The sequence below is a fragment of the Macrobrachium nipponense genome, chromosome 6, assembly GCF_015104395.2.
Source record: "Macrobrachium nipponense isolate FS-2020 chromosome 6, ASM1510439v2, whole genome shotgun sequence".
Classification (NCBI taxonomy): Eukaryota; Metazoa; Arthropoda; class Malacostraca; order Decapoda; family Palaemonidae; genus Macrobrachium; species Macrobrachium nipponense.
This window is the reverse complement of record NC_061108.1, coordinates 3,807,194-3,829,902: the sequence shown is the minus strand read 5'-3', so window position 1 is coordinate 3,829,902 and position 22,709 is coordinate 3,807,194. Positions and strand designations below refer to the sequence as shown.

The 22,709-nt window shown below is 34.8% G+C and overlaps 1 protein-coding gene across 11 annotated transcripts in view; it reads left to right on the top strand.

The window, feature by feature from the left end:
* The window catches only part of LOC135216331 (serine/arginine-rich splicing factor 7-like), a 78,418-nt gene that overhangs the window by 37,480 nt on the left and 18,229 nt on the right, over positions 1 to 22,709 (top strand). For 3 of the 11 annotated variants that reach the window (XM_064251529.1, XM_064251524.1, XM_064251526.1), the window contains exons 2-7: positions 1,410 to 1,959; positions 4,852 to 4,952; positions 7,001 to 7,154; positions 7,277 to 7,453; positions 13,518 to 13,648; positions 16,171 to 16,382. In XM_064251529.1, coding sequence (XP_064107599.1) covers positions 1,412 to 1,959; positions 4,852 to 4,952; positions 7,001 to 7,154; positions 7,277 to 7,453; positions 13,518 to 13,596 — 1,059 coding nt within the window. In that variant the 5' untranslated portion in view covers positions 1,410 to 1,411 and the 3' untranslated portion in view covers positions 13,597 to 13,648; positions 16,171 to 16,382. Of the gene's footprint in view, positions 1 to 1,409; positions 1,960 to 4,851; positions 4,953 to 7,000; positions 7,155 to 7,276; positions 7,454 to 8,733; positions 10,172 to 13,517; positions 13,674 to 16,170; positions 16,383 to 22,709 lie in introns of those variants that run through there. The other 8 variants (XM_064251530.1, XM_064251527.1, XM_064251528.1 and 5 more) reach the window with 5 other exon arrangements.

Sequence of the window (22,709 nt, the reverse complement as noted above, 5' to 3'; positions counted from 1 at the left end):
TTTTATACATATGAAAGGTTTTCTTAGCATTACTGTACTATAATATATAATTTAATTATTTTTATCTAATGTAATGGCCAGCATAAGATTTTCATGAATTACGAGAAACAGAAGTGCCACTGTACTATTCAATTATGTATGCAAAATGTTAAATGTGTTGAGGTAAGCTGTCCGCTAAAAAGAAAATAACTTTAGCAGGTAGGACCTGTTAATATGAAATCATTTAGTTTACTGCTTAGTTCATCTAGGAATTGGAATAACTTCCTTTGTGATTGGGAGTCTGTTGTTGGTACTGTTGATTGGACAATTCTTTCCGTAACCTCTATTCTACCCGCTCTTGGAAGAAACTTTTTACTGTGCAGTAGTACTTTCTGGTTTGTCATTGGTATTATAATACCACTGCTGTCTGGACCTGGTACCAGATATACCAGGTAAACCTTTCACAGGTGTTGAGCATGGCAGAAGCCATGTGTTTTAGAGGCAGGTGTTCCCTGATTATGGTATATCTGCTCACCGTCATGGCAGTCTGTCAGCTCTCCAAGTCTCATCAGGCTTGAATCCTGTGAATCATTAAGTAAAAATAAATTACCAATTATCATCGCTAATGGTTTTATGTAATGTTTATTTTTTTTTTCCTATGGGGTTTACATGACTTTTTATGCGGTTCAGGACTTCCCTTTGCTCATGATTTTCTTGGCTTCTGGTCTTTATCAAGGCTTTTCTGTATCCTCTATCATTAGTCTGAATTCAACGCTGATCATTTCCCCCCTCCTCCCACCTGTTGCCCAAATCACCTCATACAGTGAGATCTAAGTTTCTGGATTTCCTAGTGTGCTCCAGTCATGGATTATGTAGCATTTTGTAGTTACGTCAGTATGTAGTATGCTCGCAATTTAGAATACTTGCCTAAATACATTTGGGTACATGCTGTATAGAGTAGTGAAGGCCTAGCACAAGCATCGTTTTTTATTTTTAATACAAAATGGGGTGCTCTTTTGGGGTGAAAGGCCACATTTTAATATACACTTTGCAATCCGAGTATTTTGAAGGAAATCATTATTTACTGTCAGTGCATACTGCAGTTCGTGCTTAGAAGTGTCAAATAATGAAGACTACTTTGTTACTTTGTTTTCCAGAAAATTTTTTTTTATATTTTTTTATTCAGAAATATTCAGTGGTAAGTGTGGGAGGCAATCAGTGAGAAGGCAGTGAAAGATTTAGAAATACTCCTCTCGTGTGAATTAACTACTGACAATGGGCAAACTGTTGCTGTCTTCGGGTAGAATTTGCATTCAGGATATTTAACTAAGAAATGTGGAGGGCTTTTTATTTTGTTTATGCTACAGTAGTACCACTTACATGCTTTAAAAAAAATTAATTCTGTGTTCATATTTTTTATTCGTTTTCAGACATGTCTTCAGATTCAGAAGAAGAAAATGGAATGAGACATGATGGAGATGAAAGTGATGAAAGGCAGTCGAGGTCCCCATCAAGGTCTCGATCTCGATCTCCAAGTCGCACACAGTTCCAATCTCGCTCCCGCTCCCGTTCAGAGTCCCCTGCGAGAATGGAAGAGGATCATGATGATATGTCAAATGTGAGAGAGTCCAGTCTAAATCGGGAAGACATGTCAGATTCTAAAGAAAATGGAACTAGGAGAGAGAGTATTGATGAAAATGAGGTTCGACGTCAGGCAAGCCGCTCAAAGAGCCCTGAAGACAACGAAGCCTGGAGAGGGGCAGCAGAGAAAAGGGCTTCCCGAAGTAGAAGCAAGAGCAAACCCAAGGAAAAAGAGCCTTCCAAAGAAAGTGATAGAAAGTCAAGTGGAAAGAAGAAGTCGAGGGCAAAACGATCACGGTCAAGGTCGCGCAGTAGGCGCCGCTCACATTCCCGTTCTAGGCGTTCCCGTTCTCGCAACAGAAGGCGGTCGCGATCGAGGTCTCGCTCACGTGGTTCTAGGTAAGCTGTTTTACTTTGCCTCGCATCTCTAGGGATTTAATGATTTGCTTAATTTTTGGTGAGGGGTGGTGTTAATACTCAATCACTCTGTCATTTGAACTTATACCTGAATACTGACCTTTACTTTACACTTGCATAACTTCAGATGTTGAGTTTACCATCAAAGAAAATAAAATGCATGCCTTGCCATAGGCAATGGGAGTTCTATGATATTGGTGTTAGTTTGTCTACAAAAGAACTTCCTCCGTTTGGAGCATAGAGTAACCTTATAATAGTAATGTTTTTTTAATGGAAATTGTCTGGAAGTTAGTAAAATCTCAAAATAGTAAAGAACATGAGACCAGGAACTTATAATTTCATAAAGAAGGAATATGGCCAATTTTGATGCCTGTGGTGCTGCGTGGTTTCCATAGTAAAAAAGCAGCCAAAACCTTTACCTTACGATTAATTGCATTCATTTATAACTTCTCTTCCAGCCTCAGCATCTTTGCGTTTTTGCCTATTGTTATTTAACATCAATGGAAAATGGTTTTACTGGTTGATACTCTGTCTGTGGAAAAACTTGCGACAGCCTGTCTGAAGTTTTTTTTATTTTCTAGAACTGCAATTATATTTTTCATCCAATAATGAAGGTAAATGTATAGTTTTGGAATGTTCATAAAATTCCTGTTAAGCTTGAGTAATTTATTACTTTGATTATTTTTTTATAAAATTTAGATAGGTAGTATTGAAGATAGTACAGTTTTCGCTTATTGTTGTATAGAGGGTAACAAATAAAAATGTTATGAAGGTAATTCATGAAATGAGTTTACTGAAGGGAAACGTTTTCAACTTTGCTTTTTGGAGGAGTAACTTGGGTAATTCTATACAACAGCTCCGCCACTATTTTTTTTTTTTTTTTTTTTTTTTTTTTTCCCTGATGAATTACTTAGTGCTATATCTAAAGCTGACCCTTTTTTTGAAGTGGGAAACCAGGGTTTTTGGGTGGGGAATGAATTAAAGAATCCCTTTTAACATACGAATAATGGCACATGTAGAATTAGCAATACACAAGGCCACCAGATAACCTAAACAAACCACCTAACCTAACCTAGTAGCCGTATCCTTACCTAGCGGGGGGAGGGCTTCGCCCCCCTCGCAACCCCCCCTTACACAGCCATATTAAATATAAGACAGCCTAAAACCCTTTGTGTACTTAGGTGAGCTGCCATCTTTAAGAATGCATGGAGCCTGTGATCCAATACTTTAAAGTGCAATTTGAAATAGCCGAGAGCCAAGTATCCAACAAACTGATCCTTTCGACGACCGTATTTAGGCAGCAGATTCTTCAAATCCCGCCACAGCCTCTCAATAGTATTAGTATGAGCTCCAGTGTGCGGGTCCACAAAGTTCAAGGAGTGGTTGACTCTCTAAATAAAGAAATCTCTCCTCATTTAGGCAATCGTATGCCTTCCAACAGTTGGAAATGATGGTATTGCCGGGTTCTATATAATCCCTTATCACTGTTAAAGTGTCCCTTTGTCCCTACTTTCTACAGGAACAGCAATTGAGACAAGAACTTGGGAGAAAATCCACATAAATTGATGTCAAAGTAGATGGTAAATGAGAAACCCCACCAGAAGTTGAAGGTTCTCATGGCTTCATAGTTCTCAAAAGACCTAAAAATTAGCGGTGGAAATTGTGTGAAAAGTGTCGAAAAGTGTTTTCCTAGTAAACCTATCACCTGATTGGGTATTCAAGTCACGTGATTCTAATTTTGTTAAAATGCTAGTCCCCAGTAAAATGTGGATAATCATCATTGGTTAAAAACTATGACGTTAGGGTGACGACTTGCTATGTAGAATACAGTCGATGATGTAATGACATAATCTATGTTTTTAACGCACAAACAAACAAACGAGAGCTCAGTCTGAAGAGGAATTTGAGTTATGAAGTCGAGGGTCAAATTTAATTTTGATTTTTAAACTACTTCTAGACCTAGCGCCCCTTAGATTTATATATCAAACGAAACCTTGGACTTCCCTCTTTTTAGTGAAAGTACTTAAATTTGATAACTTGCTGGCGGAGCTATTGTATAGAATTACCGTAACTTGAAATGTAGGTATGCTAGGAATTTTGAAATCAGATTTTTTCTTAAAGGAATGAAACCTTTAAATTAAATATATACCTATAACTATAAAAATCATGAAGAAGAAGAAAAACATTCTGGTACATCCTTGATATACAGTATTCTTGATATCCTGTGATGCATTAATGCAATCTTTACACTCATGTGCAGAAATTTTGTTGGGCTTCTCAGCACACATCTTTCCAAAAGCTGAACTTTTTCTGTTGGTAGGGAATCTCTTGACTTATCTGATCTCTGCATCCGGTCATGATATTGGTGTTGTGGTATACTTGGCAAATTATAGGTTTAGCAGGATGTTCCAAAGTTGGTCAGGTGAGTTAAGGTTTTGTCAAGTTAGAATCAGAATATCCTTGCCTTGTTTGTTGAATGCATATCTGTCATTTCTGGCTTGCTTGCTCAGTCTTATCTGGCTCTATCTTCTTTCCTGTCTTAGGCTTCAACCCCCCTCACAAGTGATTTCTCTGTTGAACAGGTAACATGTTCTGCTATTGTTGCCCTAGGAAAAACAAGTGCTAGATCTCATTTGAAAATTTAATACAATAGGTCTGAGATGTAACTTGGTAGCTTATTACAGTAATGTAAATAAGCCAGTGCACTTATTTACTAGGTATAATAGATGTTATTTGACCAAAAACAGACATCTAGTTCTGTAGAGAAAAATAATCAAAGTGATATTTTTAATGCATTGTATGAGATGTTATTTGGAACCATACCTACTATAATAAAGGCTAAGTTTAGTATAACATTTTTTCTTCAATATTTAGGTCAAGGAGGAGATCCAGGTCCAGATCAAGGCGCAGAACAAGGTCTAGATCTAGGAGTGGTACCCCAGTTGATGGTGCTCGACTTCATGTGGCAGAATTAGGTAGGGAAAGTGTGAATGCTTATTACCATAAGCAAATTCTCCCTGTGGCCATTTGAGTTTTTAAAGAATTATGTAATAGTTTCATTAAATTGGATATTATTTTCCAGGTCTTATACATAGTGGAAGGAATCTTTTGAAATTGCTTGTGTTCATACACAAAACAAAGCTAGGTCTTAACTTGATAAACCTTGTAGTGTGTGTCACAGCATTCTTGGGTAAAGGTGAGTGGGTTGTCTCCTCCTCTTCCACCCGAGTAGCTAAACATCATTGCCACCAACTGTCTACTACAATTTTATGTGTGTTTACCAGTTTCCAGCTGGCACTAGAAGATTTATCCTCGCATTAAGACATTAGGTTTGTTAGCTATGAAAAATAGTACAAATTTTATGCTATATGTGAAGATATAACGAACAGTGACTATTATACAGGTTTGAAAGTTTTATAGAAAACAACTACAGTTAAGAATCTCCATACCAGCTGGTATTCAATAAGAACTTGAAATGAATAGCCAAGAACAAGTATCACTAACACTTGAATTGTTTGTAGAAAAGAATACAGTTAATGTTAAAATGGCACTTGAAATTAGATGTCATAAACTTGAGGTGCTACCTTCTTAAGAACACTACCTTTGAAAGGGTAAATATTAGTGAATAGTGATGGAAATACTATTTATTAGGTAATCCTGGAGTAAGACAATTTCGAAATGTTGCTCAAGTAACAACAAGATTTCTTGCTTTACCATTTTTTTCTAACTGGTTTCCGGTTGGCGCGAGAAGATTTATGCTGTGGCCAAGGCCTCAGATTTGTTAGCTATGAAAAATACAAATTGATTAAAAATCAGCAATTTAGGTGCCATAACACACTATGTTCCAGTTATTGGCCCCTAGATAATAGAGTTACAGCGCCATAACTTACCTGATAGGCACCATTAACTGGTTATTGGTGCCATAGCCGTTACAAATCGCCGAGTTTCGGTTTATGGAGGTTTTTGCTCATCAACACCCACCGAGAACAGAACCCCCGCTGATAACTGGGTATCGCCTGTATTTACCTTGAACCCTTACTGGTAAATTGGTTCATAGCGGCCTATGTAGAATTAAGCATGGCTCTGCTCAACAGACATGGTATAGCAGTTTTTGTTTGGTGCTGTCAGTACCTTTAGTGAGAGAGAAAACTTTTTCCGTTTATTCACTCTTGTATGGACGCTTTAAACATTGTGTGTATCAACACTAATACTTTTATGCAAAATTCTAGTGTACTGCTTTTCTTTGGACAATCTGTAAACAAAATAAATAGGATGAGAGGGAGTTTGTGGCCACTTGCATCATGTTAAACAAAGGTCTTGCAGAAGGATTTGTTCTTAGTTTGCAAATGGGAAACATGGAACAAGGTTAAATTAAAGAAGTTTGACAGTTAAGTGCAATAGAGATGAGATGCTGAACTCTCTGGAATAGGCATTACTGGCAGTCCCCAGTTATCGGGTCGGGTTCCGATATGGCGGCTGGATGATGACGGAAAATCGCCAATAACCGAAAATCATCTATTGTAGGGGCTTATAGCACCTCTTTTACGCATGTATTGGTGCCGAAAACCGGAAATTTGCGCATTACAGACAAGCCCCATAAAACCGGATTGCTGATAAGCGAGGGCTGTTGGTTTGGGTAAAATGATCATGTCATCAGAGAAAAAGCATTAGAAGTCTTGAATTGAAGCACAATGGGACAACACATGTGGAACTTAGCCCTACATTGTGTAGGATCTTTTTGAATGGTTTTTCAATCTTCTCCAACCCATCATATGCCTTATGTTTAGCATTTTTGCACATTTAGTGAAAACAGCAAAACTTTCTTGTGGACATGAATGATATGAGAGAAAACCAAAAATTGTAGTTGGTTTAGCACAGATGTTTTATTCCTAATACTGTATGACATTTTGATGAAAGGTTACCTTTTCTAGAAACTGCTGACATAATTGCAAGCACGTTGCAAAAAAGTTAATACGTAGTTGAAATTCCTTTGTTTAAACCTCACAAAAATCTTTCATTTCAGATGTGGATACCAGAAAGAGGGATCTGGAACGGGTATTTGAAAAGTATGGCCGTTTGAGGGAAATATGGATGGCACGCAACCCTCCTTGCTTTGCATTTGTTGTCTATGCTCATCAGAGAGATGCAGACAAGGCATTAAAGGAGACAGATGGCATGTAAGTTGAAGATGCACAAGGTGATTTCAAAGCAGGAAATATATACAATACATATGTCTTTGTGAAAGTTATACTATTGGTAGTTGCATCTTTAATCTCTTCAATTTTTTTTCAAATTTCAGTATGATTGGTCATTGTCGCATTAAAGTGACGCAAGCACGTCCCAGGGTCCGTGGAGGCCGCATGAGAGGTGGCTATGACCCTAACTTGAGATGTTATCAGTGTGGGGAGCTGGGACATTTTTCAAGAAACTGCACAGACACAAAGTTTGGATATAAACGACCTCCGACTCCACCAGGGTGAGTTATTGCTTGTCCAGTTTTCTCTTGATTAATGAACCATCAGTTGCTTTTGATTTCAGTCGGTAGGTAAAAGCAAAAAGATATCATGTGGTTATCTCTTCAATTTTCTAAGGTCAATAGAAGTAGACAGTATAGTAATGGAAGTTGCCCCTTTTGAGTAGGGTAGGATTATCATCATCTGCTTCATTCATTATGGACAAACTTCATTCTTCAAGGTCATATGTCATCAGTAGTTCATATGGCACCAGCAATCATTATGTTATTACTGATTAATTTTTTTTTCCATCACATATCTCTACCAATTTTTTTACTAGGATTTGTTGGTATGGGTCCCTCTCTCTATGTCTGTTTCAGCCAACTTTAATCAATGATTTTTTATGTTTATTTTTAGCTTTAAAAAGTTAATGAGCACAATTATTTTACCTACTGTCATAGTATTGATATAGTTTCCCTAATTCTGCAACATTACTTCAGTACAGGCTCCAAAAGTGTATGGGATATTCTCTTATAGTATAATGTATTTTTGCGAAAATAGTTTTACAAAAAGAAAGTACAGTATATTTCATTTTGAAGTAAGCAGACTTCTTGAAAATAAGACATTTCACTTTAAAAGAGATGTTTTGAATTATTCTGTGGATGGTTTGATACAATAATATGTACATTACGTTTTAAATGTATCCCTGTTAATGGCGGTTGATAGGTTACCGTGTTACAAGTACCATAAAAACCATTCGGCTGTAACATGTGCGATAGGGAATTGTTGGGGGGAGAGAAAATGTCTAGTCATTTCCTATTAGCCTTTGTCCTTTCTAAAACCCTTTGTGATAGATAACAGTATGAAAGCAGTGAGCACCGTATAGTATGATGGTTATATACATTAGGAGTATCAAGTGAAAGAATTTGATCTCGAATATATATCACATAGTATGATGCCTTGGCTTGAAAGTCCCAGGCCATGACTGAAAGGTACCGTTTCAGTGTACCAGTTTTAAACATTCTTATACTGTATTGTATATTTTACATATTATGTACTGTACTGTATTAAGAATAGGCCTAGAAAGAAGTGATCAGAATAAAAACTTTCACAGCCATAGCTGTCATTTTTAATCTTCACAAGTTTCCAGACTGGTTTTTTGTTGTTATTACAAGCCAAGCTGCAACTCTAGATGGAAAAGCAGATTGTAATACTGTAATACTGATTATAAACAATGACCATTTGACTACAATGTATATAACCTATTTATCATGAAATTAGCCGCGATAATTTCCATCCACAGTGAGGGACGTGCGAGCCGACAGTAGGCTACACACCTGGTGGTATTTTCCAGCTGAATGCCACAAAAAATCATCTCTTGATCAAAGTGTAAAGAAGGTTGTGAGATTTTCATACTATTCCCCAGTTATATATTTTTTTTTTTTCCTTAACTTCACATATATACGTACAACATTAAAAGAAAGCATCCAGAGCATGATGACAGGACTATTTTAGTTTGCAAAGCCAAAAGGCATATCCAAAAAAGAACGAATAATTCCACCAATTATATCTGACCATCTCTGTTGAGGAATATGTAACACTAAATGTATGAAAGATTATATACAGTGTAGATTTGAAAATGCTAGTCTAACTTAATCCACTATCTGTTAAGGGGACAGAGAGGCTAGATAAAGAGCAGTCTCTACCCTTTTTTCAAGGGGTTGTGCTATGTATAAAATTTCAGTCCTAGTATATCGTTTTCAAGGTGAAGACATGAGGAAATTATCAATCTCCTAATGAGTTGTTTTGGTACCTAGAAGAGTTACTGTAGATGCAGTAGTAAGTGAAGGGAAAAAATAATAGTTTCATAACGAACTAGATACAAGACTGTGTTTTATAACAGAAAATAGCCACTGGAAATAGTTTCATAATTGAAACATGCAGTTGAATTTGACTGCATACTTCTTGTTGATGGTTTCACTTGGGATGTAATAAAATTGTTATCCTAACAAGTTATTTCAGTGTGGTAAAAAGTTTTATCATGCACAGTTGTAAGAGCAGAAGAGAGAGAATGAATGTTTGTGCATGTAACCATGTAATTGTGTTAAGTGATGAAACTGATCTGCCTTCATTTTAAGTGTACATTAACAATGAAATAAATTTTGAGTGAAAACATAAATTTCAGTGAGCAGGGATTGGTAAATATTGTCATTGTAAACGAATCCTTTAGATAAATTTTGTCAGAATCTTCAACATTTTCAGTATGTCCATTCATAAAGTTATTACAAAGTTGTAGTTTCAGTATATAAAATCTAAGCAGTCTTATTTCTTTTATAAGAGAAACACTTGGGACCAGCCCTTTGAAAGGTAACTTTCTTTTTTTTTTTTTAAGGCTTCTGGTTGAATTACCTTAAAATGAGCCAATAAATTTTTCAGCAGAGGTGGGTGGGACCTCCCCCCTCACAAATCTGGTAATGAATCTGAACAATTTTTTCAAATCAAGAGTATAACAAAAGTGTTGTCTATAAAATTGTATCTTGAAGTCGGTTAACAGTCAACATAGATAATCCATGTTTAATACTTGGTAAAATAGTTCTAGTTCATTTGATTACTTAAGATTATTGGGAATGAACCCACTGAATATTCAAAGATAGAGTGCGAGCGCCTGAGCCTACTTCTCTTTTTGATGAAGTATTACATGTGTACAACAGTGTTAATTACCAATAAAAGGTTATTAAACATGGTGTGTTTTCTGTGAACATTTTTTGAAACATCCTTTAAATTTAAGCTCTTGAGCCATGAATTGTAGACAAAGCTTGGATGTCAAATTGCAACAATAATTTCATTCATTAGTTTTGCATTTTGTACATATCTGTTCAAATCAGCTGTTTTTAAGATACGAGTACTAACAAAATACTAAACCACTAGTCCCCGATTCATAATGGGAATTAATTCAATAGATTGGCCTACTCTTCCCAGAGATACACCAATGTAAGGTAAATGAAAGATGCTTAATTGTTTTCCAATTTTTATTATATTATTATATATATATATATATATTATTATATATATATATATATATTATATATATATATAATTATATATTTTTATTATAATATATAGATATATATATATAATATACCTATAATATATATATATATATAGATATATATATATATTATTTTATATATATATATATATTCATATTTATGACCTAATGGTTGTAAGCCATCAAACGGTTTCAATAACCATTATAGTCCATTAATTATCAATTGCAATGCCACCCAGAGTGCTTCTCAGCCATCTTTATTGGCTTTCAAACACTGCAGGGTAAAATTGTCACAATCAAGGCATTGACCATTGATATACCGAGGTGAGTTAGAAACAAGAAATACACAAACTACAAGATTTAAAATGCTGAAAGGTTTTGACAAATTTTCCTAAATATATACTATCTCCAAAAACAACTACATAATCCTTAGAGGTAGTTATCTTTTATTTTAGTTGAAAAAAAATCCAAGATCAGTGCTGTTTAACTCAAATTGTGACCTCATATTGAATGCTACAGTGCAACTTAATATGAAAGAAAACTCATAATTTTACTGAGATCCAAAAACCAAACTAAGGAATACTAGAATAGGGTGAATAGAAGAAGTGGGTTAAGAAAGTCCAATACAACTTGACAATTAATGATGCAAGTCAGCAGCTGAAGAGCAAACCTTAGAACAATTTTCAGAACACAGCAAAAGAAAATAAGCCATTTCAACAGCATTAGTAAGTCTCTTAAATCTTGGAAGACTTTTCAAATAATTTTGATGAGCAATTGAAGAAGAGGCAGACAAGATAAGTTTATCAAAAAGTTCATTTGCTGCTGAGGAAAACTTCTAGTAATCTAAATTAATTACAGAAACACTGGCAGTAAAAAAAATCTGGTGGGAGGGTGGCTATGGGGGGGGGGGGGGGGGAGGGGGGGGGGGAAAACTATAAAGAGAAAATTGAAAAGTACCTCACAAGTATTGAGGCTCCTGCTAAGACTAATCTATAATTGGTGCACTGACGATTGTTTTCACAGTAGGCATTCAGATGTTCAAGCCACAGATATCACAAACTTGAGATAGCATGGAAGTTATGGGAATTGGGTAGTAATCTCTATGGAAGTTAATTTGCGTTGAATGACCATAATAGGTCCCAGTGTTTGGGCTTGTCCCTAAATTTCATAATTCATCCATGGAAGTTATGGGAATGGGTAGTAATCCCCAGGGATAAAGCTACTACTCCCAGTAATAGTAACACAACCTATTCTCCAACATGTGTTAACAACTCTTTGTAGTTAAATTGAGAAAAATTGACAGCTTATGAGTAATGATACAATAAGTAGACTTCACAAAAACGGGAAAAATTCTATTTGTGTGTATGCCTTCATAAATACAGGTCAAGTAATGGATTCATAATTTCAAGGGTAGAAAGACGAATCTGTTCAGCTTAGCTTGAGGAATATGAGTCAGTCATAATAAGTGTTACATTACACTGCTTGCTGTCAAATTCATCATCCAAGTGGATTGCTTTTTCCTTTTGGATATTACGTTACAGTCATCTGATTCAAGCATATCTGAGTTGTACCAGAAAGGTCTTGGTCACAATGACAATTTATCCGGACCACTTGAGTGTAGTGCATATTAATTTTCAGCTTCTCATTGTTCCGTGTCATAACAAGTCTGATCTCTTCACACACACACACACATAATTGTGTGTGTGTGTGTGTGTATATATATATATATATATATATATATATATATATATATATATATATATATATATATATATATATAGATATAAATATGTATATATCTATATATATATATATATAATAATATATAATAAAATATATGTACAGTGATTCAACTGCCAAGGATGAATTTGCCTATAAGAAATGCCAATCTTTCATTTAAAAATCAGTCTCCACAACTCTGACCAATTGAGATATGGAAAGTCATTAACAGTTTGTTTCCATTTTTGAGGTTTTTCTTGCAAGAGTATGATGCACCACATGTTTAATTTTGATTGCCAAAGAAAGCATAGCATGTTCAGATGTCCCATTCATAGGAACGACAATGCCTAATTTACAATTTGCTCACCAATTTCGTTAGCAAAATCAAGAGAGCTTAGACAGTGGGTAACATACTTTTTAATGCTAAAATGTTATTTTTGGGGGGAATTTTCTGCTGAATGTTGGACCTATTAGACATTTCAGCCATGGTTATCTCTTGCCAACAGAAGGTAATAGACTATGATTTTGTAGCTATAAATATCCTGTAATTACTTGCTTTTGATGATTCATAATTCCATTGGAATGAAAGCAAACTGGTGCTCAGTTTTTTTCAACAAGGCAATTTACCAACATAATAGACTAGGAACATTTGGATCATTGTTATGTACAACATATTAAATGTTTAATCCCATATTCATAGTGGATGAAACAAAATTAATACTGTATCTCAATAGCATGTAAAAAAAAAAAAGTGCCCATTGCTTTTACACCCACGTTAACCGAATTGTTTTGACCCCTTCATAACTCATAGAGTAATTGTTTTAATGCATTGATTTGTTGTGCGTTAGGTCTTGCCAGTGCTTGAACATTTTAATGCAGATTGCTTTTCCATGAACTTGTGTGTAAAACATAAGGTCACATTCCAAGTACGTATGTATGTTGTGATGCCTGAGCACATATTTTTTTAATTGGTGGAACCCTAATATGTGCTTGAAAGACGTAATTTTTTCTTTTTACTAAGATAAGGAAAGAGCATTTCCAGTCCTAAGTTTACAAAAGGGTGTTACACTAGAATTAACTTTCTAACATATTTGTTTCTCGAGAGAATTGTGTTAATGGTTTTTCTATGCAGTTTGCTTTTTCATCTTGAATATAATGATAAGATTTATGAAATATACTGTAGAATATGATTCAATCAGATGTTTAAGATCCTGCCTGTAATGAAGTTTTGTTCTCAGAGGAGTGGGTGTAGAGATAGGGTAAGGGTGTGAGAGCCTGAGAAATGGGCTGCGCTAGTAAACAACCTTGCTCTGCCATAGGATGTGTTATGGTTTGGTATTGTGGTCATGTGGTTGGGTTATTGGTGCGGTGGGGAGAGGCGCCTCCAGAGTGCCTTGAGAAGCTTCATGATGGCACAACTGCGGTGGCACTTCCGCGCTTAACTCTGCACGTAAGTCTACCACGCCATCTCTTAGGTGAGAACTCATGCCTAGCATATCCCAACGATCCTATGGTGGGAACGTAGGCTGAACACAGTGATGTCATTAACATAAAAACACACACAACACTTACTGGCTACTGGAGGTTGAAGGAAAATGCTGAGAAATTTTAAAATGTCACTGGATTTGAAGCTTGGATAATAGAGACTAGAGGAGTTGGTCTAATGCAAGAATGAATGTTAAACATTTTATCTGTTAATTTTTAAAAAGAATATTGAAATAAATATCTTTTAAACAATGAAAAAAGGATTTAGTGATTGGAATTGGTTAGTGTTTTCATCCCTCTTACATACTGTATATGCCATTTGTGTCAGTTCACCTGAAAATGCTGAGGTGTAGTTTAGGTTTGGGTCTTTAATACTGGGATAAATCGATACATTGGCCTCAATACGTATATACTATACAAATAGAATATATAGATTGTAGTCTAGGTTTGGCCTATCGGTTTTATTTACTGAAGCTCATAAATATTATATAAAGCAAAACTAGGTTCAAATTTTCATGAAACCCCTTGAGAAATATTTCTGAAGTGTAATAGTAGAACACAGATTTGAGCTCAGCTCAGAGGCAAGCAGTTCAAATTAGTGATGTTGAAATAGGCAACAAATCTAATATAAATGCAGTAGGAAGAGTGCTGAAGTTTTATACAAATTTACAGAAATATCTTGATGGAAAAATGAGATACGAATAGAAGTACTGTACAAGTTGTGGCAAGTGTATGTGATTTAGCAGTGTTTATGAAACTTGTAATTATTATTTAAGTACGTACTGTGTCAAAATTAGACCAGCACAATAATTAAATACATAATTAATGATAATATTGGTAAGAAATCTTAATGTTTGTTGGCAGTGCTACAGTAGTATTGTTTTTTTGGATTTTCAGTATATAATTCTATTAATCTGATTTTTAGAAAGAGCCGAAAGCTTGGTATTTAAGATCAGTTTCAAATATAGAGCTTATGTTATGTTTCAGGTGTTGATGTAAACAATGGCATATACTGTATGATATATGTAGACTTTGAATTTTTGTCTTTTATTGTGATATAGTAGTATGTCTTAGGTTGAATATAATTGTTTCTTATAACCTGAAAAAAAAGTTTGTAAACATGACTAAAGCAGTGTTTGCTTGAGGAAAAATAAAGAGGAATTTTTGTTTTTTCCATGTGAAATTTTGTTTTGACCAACAAAAGTATTGTAACATGAGAGAAATAATCTTATTTTATGAAGTGGTTGAAATTAATGAGGTCTGTTTTACCGTTTTTCAATATAGAGTCATTTTGGGACTTTGAAACCTTGCAGTAAATGATAAAGTGGCCATAAGTAATACTTGGTGCCCAAGATTATGAAGTTCAAGCAAAACAAGCAAGGCAGTCTGATGCTTCTGTGTATTCAAATTTTATTTTGCAGTTTATGTCTCGCATTTCTCAGTATTTTCTCAAATTACTGTGGCCATAATGTTATAACTTAGATGTTGGTTTAGCAAGGCTGGGATGGAGTCAAATAGTTAATTCTTGACTTTCCTTGTCTGAATGGAAACCCCCTGAAGTATGTATCCACATACATGTTTTGACTGTAGAAAAGATACCATAGAATAGAAAGAGACGAAAAATGTGAAGCAAGAAGTAGGGTTCATGAAAAGGTAAGGTGATGCTAGATACTCAAGAGGATGTCATAGTTTTGAGACAGCCATCAAATGAGGCGTTAAACCAACATACTAAATTATAACTGTTTGTGTAACTTAATACTCTTAATACACAACCCCCTTTTATTGGTTATGTACACTTGCAGAAAATGGGGGTCCTTTTGTGAATAAATTCTATAAAGTATTTTGATTTTTTGTTTTGAGTACTTATGAATGTAGGTTTTATTTTAAAATACATTTTTTTTTTACTTTTTTATTTTGACATTACAAAACTTCCACTTATACTCTAAATTACTTATACTGTATACAATGACTGTTATTACTGAATTATCTAGTTAGGAATGTAATAATGTTATATCTTAACTGTAAGTGTAATAATTCAAGTTTCTTATCATTCCAAGAAAAGTTTTTAGTATGGGAAACTGCAAGTAATGACTTGAAACTAAATAGCATACATGTTTAAAGTTGATAATATACTGGATATTAAGAGTTTTCATCCTTATTTGATGGTGTAATGAAGTAGGATACTGTTTTCTATTATTGATAGCAGAACTGTAAAGTATAATTTTGTTTGATTTTTATTTTGTTTCTTTTTTTTATCTGAAGTTTTCAGTAAAACTTTGGTTTTGTTATAATTCGAAGGTGCATTATGTACAGTTAATGCAGATTTGTACCAAAGAGAATAGCATTCCATCTTGTTCCTTGATTAGTCAAAGACTAGCAAGTAAGCATTGTCATCATCATGCGTACTTGTGTAAAAATGGTGTTTTGTCTTTAGTTATCAAGTAGTTAATGGTTCTCAGAATGCTCATATATGCTGATATATTTCAGAGGTGTGAGATATGGTTGGTTCTGCAGCAATGGGGTTAAGCTGGAGTCTTGTAGATTGTTGTAACTGTTGTCCACGTAGGGTGTGATGTGCCATGGCAAAGCACTCAACATACAGTGTGTGAGATGGACTCCACGTTTATGGTGTGTGGTGGTGATGATGATGATGATGATGGTGGTGATGACAAAGCGCTCTCTCTCTGTCTCAACATTAGGTGTGATGATGGTAACAGTTACTTCTCTTAGTGATGGGAGACATTCTGAAGAAATCTTCACGAATGAGTGAAGTGATGTCAAGTCCTACAATGCTAAAATTCATCCATTTCAGGTTATTCTTAAGGCTGAATATGGTACCTTGATTCTAGTATCATTACTAAATTAAGTGTAGTACCCTGTGGCATGATTAAAAATACATGCTTGTTAAGAATTATGAGGCATCTTAGTAAAATGAGGAGTAAAATATCATTTAGGGTCAACATATACTTCTCCAAAGGAAGCCAAAGCAAGTTCTTATAGTGTCAGTTGTGCTTTTCAGGTAATCTTCAGGTGATTGTAAAGTATTGGTAGTTTTCCTTTTAATTTAATATTTTCATAAAAATATTGGTGAGCTTTTCATTGAATATTAACTACTGCCAAATTTTTACCAGGTTGGCATTTAATACACAGTTTCATACAGCGGTGAATTACTGATACAGCAGATGCCTGTAAATTGCGCTCTTGACTACTGACTATACTTCAGTTTGACAATTATTAGGTTTGGGTATTTGTGGATATTCAAGGTAAGGATTCAAAATATTGGTCTGGTCGGGAAATATTAAAACGACCAAAGCTGTTAGAATACTAAGGTACTCTATTATGGGAAAAGGTACTTGAATGGTTGTCTTTATATTTTCCTTGGAATGGAAGTTTAGTGGTATGACTTATTTACATATACATGAAACTAACCAGCATTGTCAAATCTAAGAATTTGACAGATTTTTATTTTAAATTTCATTCTTGTCTCTGTAATTGGATAATAAGCTCTGGGCAGGAAGAGTTTTCATGTGAATTTCTTCATTAGGTAAAAATCTCTTCTTGGTGGTATCATTTGTTTGTTTTTACCTTTCACTTCAAACTCTGGTTGAATTTTATGCGCATGTTGTGTGCAAAGCTTCACACATTTTACAGTTCAAGAAATCATGCACTATAGTTTCAGGGTAGAGGTCATGATAAATGTTGTCATTAATTTTAATTGCTGCCTTTATGTAGTATATCCTTCATATTTTGGTCATAAAGTTTTATTTAAAAGTTGTTTCCGTTTGTTGCATTGCCTTTTTTTTTAATAGACATTTCTGGAGTAATTGATTCTACAGATATTTTTATCGGTGGTAATTTACATGTACTAGTGATCTCAGAGTACTAGACACTTTTTTTAAGCCTTAATTTGGTATTCTTTAATTTGCTTTAAAGAGTTTTGCCATGCACTACAATTTTAAGTATGCTTAAGGTTGAAGCTAAACCCAAAATTGTCCCTCAAATTAATTTTACATTTATTTCAGCTTTGCCTAATGTATTGTCTAAATGAATTAATCAAAAACCATGGCATGGATATGTGGCATTATTGCAGTCAAGTATTTGACATAAAGAATACAGTATATATGTAGATTATCCTTGTATTGATTTTTCTCTTATTTACAATTACATTTTCACTTTTGAAAGTTTTGATATATAATTATTTTGAAAGTTTTGATATATAATTATTTTGTTTGCATATAGTAATTTTTACTGTGAACACTTTATTTTTCTGGAAAGGTTTAAGATAATCATTTTGTTTTAGAGCAATTTTTGCCTTAAAAGCTCTATATATTTCCATTTGAAGCAGTATTTATATGTAAAACTGTAGTGATGCCAAATATTCTAGTGAGCATGCTTCCATTTTTCATGGGTAGACTTCTCTGATGTAGACCAGATTGGGAGATTGTCATTGCATCTGTGAAAGAAGTGAATTTCTCCATAGCCTTTTTGGGTTCATTATCTTTGTAGTACTCTGGTATTGTTTGCAGTATCATGTCGCTTTTCCTCTAGTGTGTATTAAGGTCCGCACTTTTTTTTTTATATAGAAATTAGATCCTTTTCTCTGGTAAGAGGTAACCAGAATTTAAGGGTATCTTTTTCCATATACCCCATCAGAAGTGAGGTTATTTGCAGTGCATTTGTTTTTGGTATTGCATGTTTCTTTATGTCTGACTTGGCAATGGTGTTCTTTTACCAGTATTGTGATTTTAGTATTGCCTTTCAACTTATGAAATCATTTTTACCATCAAAGAATTTGGGTAAGTTAAATGCTTGCTTTATTTTCATTTATTTATTTTTAATAAAGATAGAGAATCAATAATGTTCAGCTTTTCAGTGATCTATGGAAAGTATAAAAGGGTTTTGGCAAGCAAGAGGTGTGTTTCTCCTAGGTTACATGTCACCAGTAAGCAGTCTACTAAGTAGGGAAAGGACATTTTAGTTACAAAAATTATTTGAAATTGAATGTATGACATGGTTGAAATTGAATGTATGACCATGTCATGATTCAAATTTGTCCTTTTACTTGGACATGGTAATCCAAGTAGTAGTGGAGTTCATATCACTATAAAATCCTCTATCCATATTATGGACTCATATGTGCATCCCTCTCTGTTAGTTATCGAGACAAGAGAAACAAGCCATTTTCATCACTTAAGAGTTTGGAAAATAGGCAGGAAACTGCAGATCTGGGTTCTCATAGACATTCATCTTTTTCTTGGAAAGTGTAGTTCATAAGCTAGTAATTCAGGGTTGTTGAATGAATGAATGTACTTTGTAGTCAGGTTCACACATGTCCCAGAATTTGGATATGCTAGAATTATTGCTGTATAACAGTGAAGTGTTATAACAAATTTGACCCCACCCATACCATTAAGTAGTTATGTTTTAATCGTTCATACTTAAGGGGATCGGCCGGTTTCCGACTTTTTTAACGACAGGTTGTTGATATATAGGGGGTTTGTTAAAGGATATTGTGTGGAACTTCTGGGGAAAAATTTTTTGTTCAGTGACCTTAGGTTTTGTGATGCCAGAGCATTTTTCGGCCAAAAATGGCCATTTTCAAAATGCATCTCCTCCTTTGCTTTTTGGTTTTAAGGGATGAGATTCAAACCACATATAAAACACATATGGACCTTTGATATAAAGCCGAGGATTTTTTATTTTTCTATTATTTTTCGAGATGATTTTTTTTTTTTTTTTTTTTTTTTTTTTTTTTTTTTTTTTTTTTTTTTTTAATGAAATTTTCCCAGAAAAATTACAGGAAAAAAATTACCAAAAATCAGAAACTCAAAATATTGAAAATCCCCGGCTTTTATTTAATCTACCCTGTTTCCTCATATTATATATGAAATTTCATTTAGATTGGTTCAATACTAAGGGAGGAGATACATTTTGAAGGTGAAAAACTTATGTTTTGAGAAACGGGCCTTCAAAGTTATAGGTACATAAAAAAAGGTAAAAGATTGTGTTACCATTAATTTTATGATTTTAGTTTTTATTTTTGAGTATTAATGCAAAATTATTATGAATAGGAATATTAATTAATTGATTATCTTTGTGCCTAAGACACATTATTATAAATTTTAGGCTCCTGGTCCCCCCTTGTCTGATCTTGTCATAAGGAATTACTCTAGGGTATCATAGTTGCCTACACTACTCATTGTCGCCAGGTTATGTGGTTATTTAAAATCCTCCGGCTTCATATTCTTGAATTTTCTTGTGTATTTTCTTTCTTTCTGGGAATTTCTTCTCTCTGGCACTCAATCTTCTTTCTTTATCTTGAAGTTCTAGGCTTTGTTGAAGAGCAGAAGATATGCCAAATTCTTGGAAGAGTGTTGCGTTTCTGTATCCAAAGTTATGGTCAAGCACAGTTGTTTGTGCTACAGACTTTACTCTTTGTGCTCCAGCAAACTTAGTCTTGTGTGCTCTGTTCCAAATTTTTGAATGAAAACTTTCATTCGCGTTTTGTGTAAGACCGCGAACACAGCGTTCAAGCAATTCTTTCTCAGACAGTGCTTCATACACAGCCTTTATTTTCCTTTCACTCTCAGCATCTAAATTGATAACTGTTGAAGATCTCTGGAACTCTTATTTTCTCTCTTTCTTTACCCATTGCTATGCTGCGCTGAAAATAGCACCAAGAATCTTCCCCTTTTGGACGAAGTCCATGACGTTGATTTTCTTTGGAACTGAATATATGGTTGAATGATGCCATTATATCCTTCTTCATATCAATCCATGATTTACCAATATTACGGTGGATTGCCCTGCCATAATAATTAGTCATTATGCTAATGTTTGTATCCGACAATTTATTCTTTCCACTTAGAGCACTAAATTTTCTTCTTTTTCCAGTTCTTGTTACTCTCTCTTGTTTTTCATCTTCTCTTAGTCTCTTCATTCTGTTAGTCATTCTTTTCTTTACATGGTTGATGCATTCTACTTTCGCCACTTTTACATTTTCATACGGTCCATTTTCACCGTTCATTGCTAAAACATTATTATAAGCGCTGGAATCTCCGTCTCCAACAAAGGTGGCGTAGCGGAATCCCAAATCTTGCGACCTTGAAAACATCCTTATGGCGCCTTCTGTTTCCATCGCTCCTGATGTACCTTCATAGTTAATATTACAATCTTCATCATGAAGGGTTCTCCACACGTTGAAAGCTTCTTCTGTTATTTTCATTTCTTTTAGTTCAGTCGTTTTAGCGGCACATGCTTTGCAAACTTTGTTCATCACTTCAAAGTCTATCACATATCCTGTGCACACTTCTATTATGACTCCCATACCTACATTAGAAACATGGCCTCTTTTCATCCATGTCCCATCGTAGGATACGTCAATATTGAGTATTCCATTTTCATCAGGCACAATTCCCATATATTTCCTGTAGTATGTTCGTATATTTTCAAAGATTTTCCCTTGTTTCATCTGAAAATATGTTTCCATTTTATCGTAAAGATATCTAAGATGGCGTGAATACTTGCTATTTCCCATTGGTTTTATACCAAGTGTTCCTTGTAATCTCTTCAGTCCCGCGAATCCATAATCTTCCAACAAAGAATGATAGATTGCTGCCACATTGGTTTTGTAAATTGGTGCCTTCCTTCCTTCTGTAGAAATTGGTGGGCATTTTGCGGGTTCTGAAATAATTTTCCCTCTGCATTTAGGTCATATCTTTTTTACTAGTGTCTCAAATCCATCCCTTGCCAAATGGATCCTCAGAATTACTTTGCATCCACAGTTCGGTATTTGTGATTCAAGTAATTTTTCAAGTCTTGCTTCACTTATTATCATTTTATTTCACTATCGTTGATAATATCAGCTTCCGATCTACTGCTTTCTTCTTCTAAAATATCATTGCCCTTTAGCAGTGATGAACGAATAAAGAGACGATTAGGGGTGGATGTGGTTGGTCTCTGGTCAGCAGAGATCATACCGTGCGCCATTTGCTGCGCGGCCCCTCTCTCCCGTCGTCGCTTCATTCCCCTCTATGGCATTAGTTTCTTGAATTCTCTGTTCTACTTCTTCGATGGGCATATCCAATTGGCTTTTCCACATTCTAGAGGCATGAAGTGAAGTCTTGGACCTTTTAGGCATGGTGAAAAACTAAAAACACAGCAGAAAACACAGAGTTCAGTCAAGGCTAGCGAGCGTGAAAAAATGCGACCTTATAACGTGCAAGTTTTATAGGCAACTGTTGGCCTGTGGCCACGCGCTGAGCCTCATGACTCAGGATGCGTGCTTTGTCTTGTCTAGGAATAACTAAGAAGGTACCAATTAGGCTATTATTGACATTATATATTTCATTTCAAAGGAAGTTTTCGTAACATATATCACAAAAACTATACCAGACTAAATCATTTGTGCTACTGGTGTTTTGTGGGTATAAAGTTATTGTTACATTTCAGGCCATAACTAGAAAAGTAAGGCGAATTTTAGCATAATACTTTGTGGACACATTCTTGAATGCTCTACGAAGCCATAGAATTTTTTTCAGCAAATCGAATGTTTCATATTTTTTGGGTTTTTTAGGCAGCCGATCCCCTTAAAGAAAGAAAATGTCAAATCAAAGCATTTAACTTGGAAGTAAGGATAATGTTACTAGTGTACTAAATATGATCGAGTACCATATTACGACAGCAAGGAAAAGGGATTAAGACAGAAAAAGGTCATAAGTGTTGAACTACTTTGTAACTCACCATTGCCTATTTCTAGTCAAAGAAGAGCAGCCTACACTTCTTCCTTTTGACAAAAATGTGATAGTCTCTGTAGTACTATTGGTGCTTTCTTTGTCATGCACGCCTTATTGAGTTTTTTGAGTCACCTTGGTCTTGGCATCGTTTCCAAACTAACTTCCACAGTCTGATGGATATTTATGCAGTGTTCACGATTGTTTGAGCAAGAAATATAATTACTGTTGCCAAGATTCAAAGTTATCACAGACCAGTATTCCTGATAACTTCTTAGGTTCATTATCCCACTT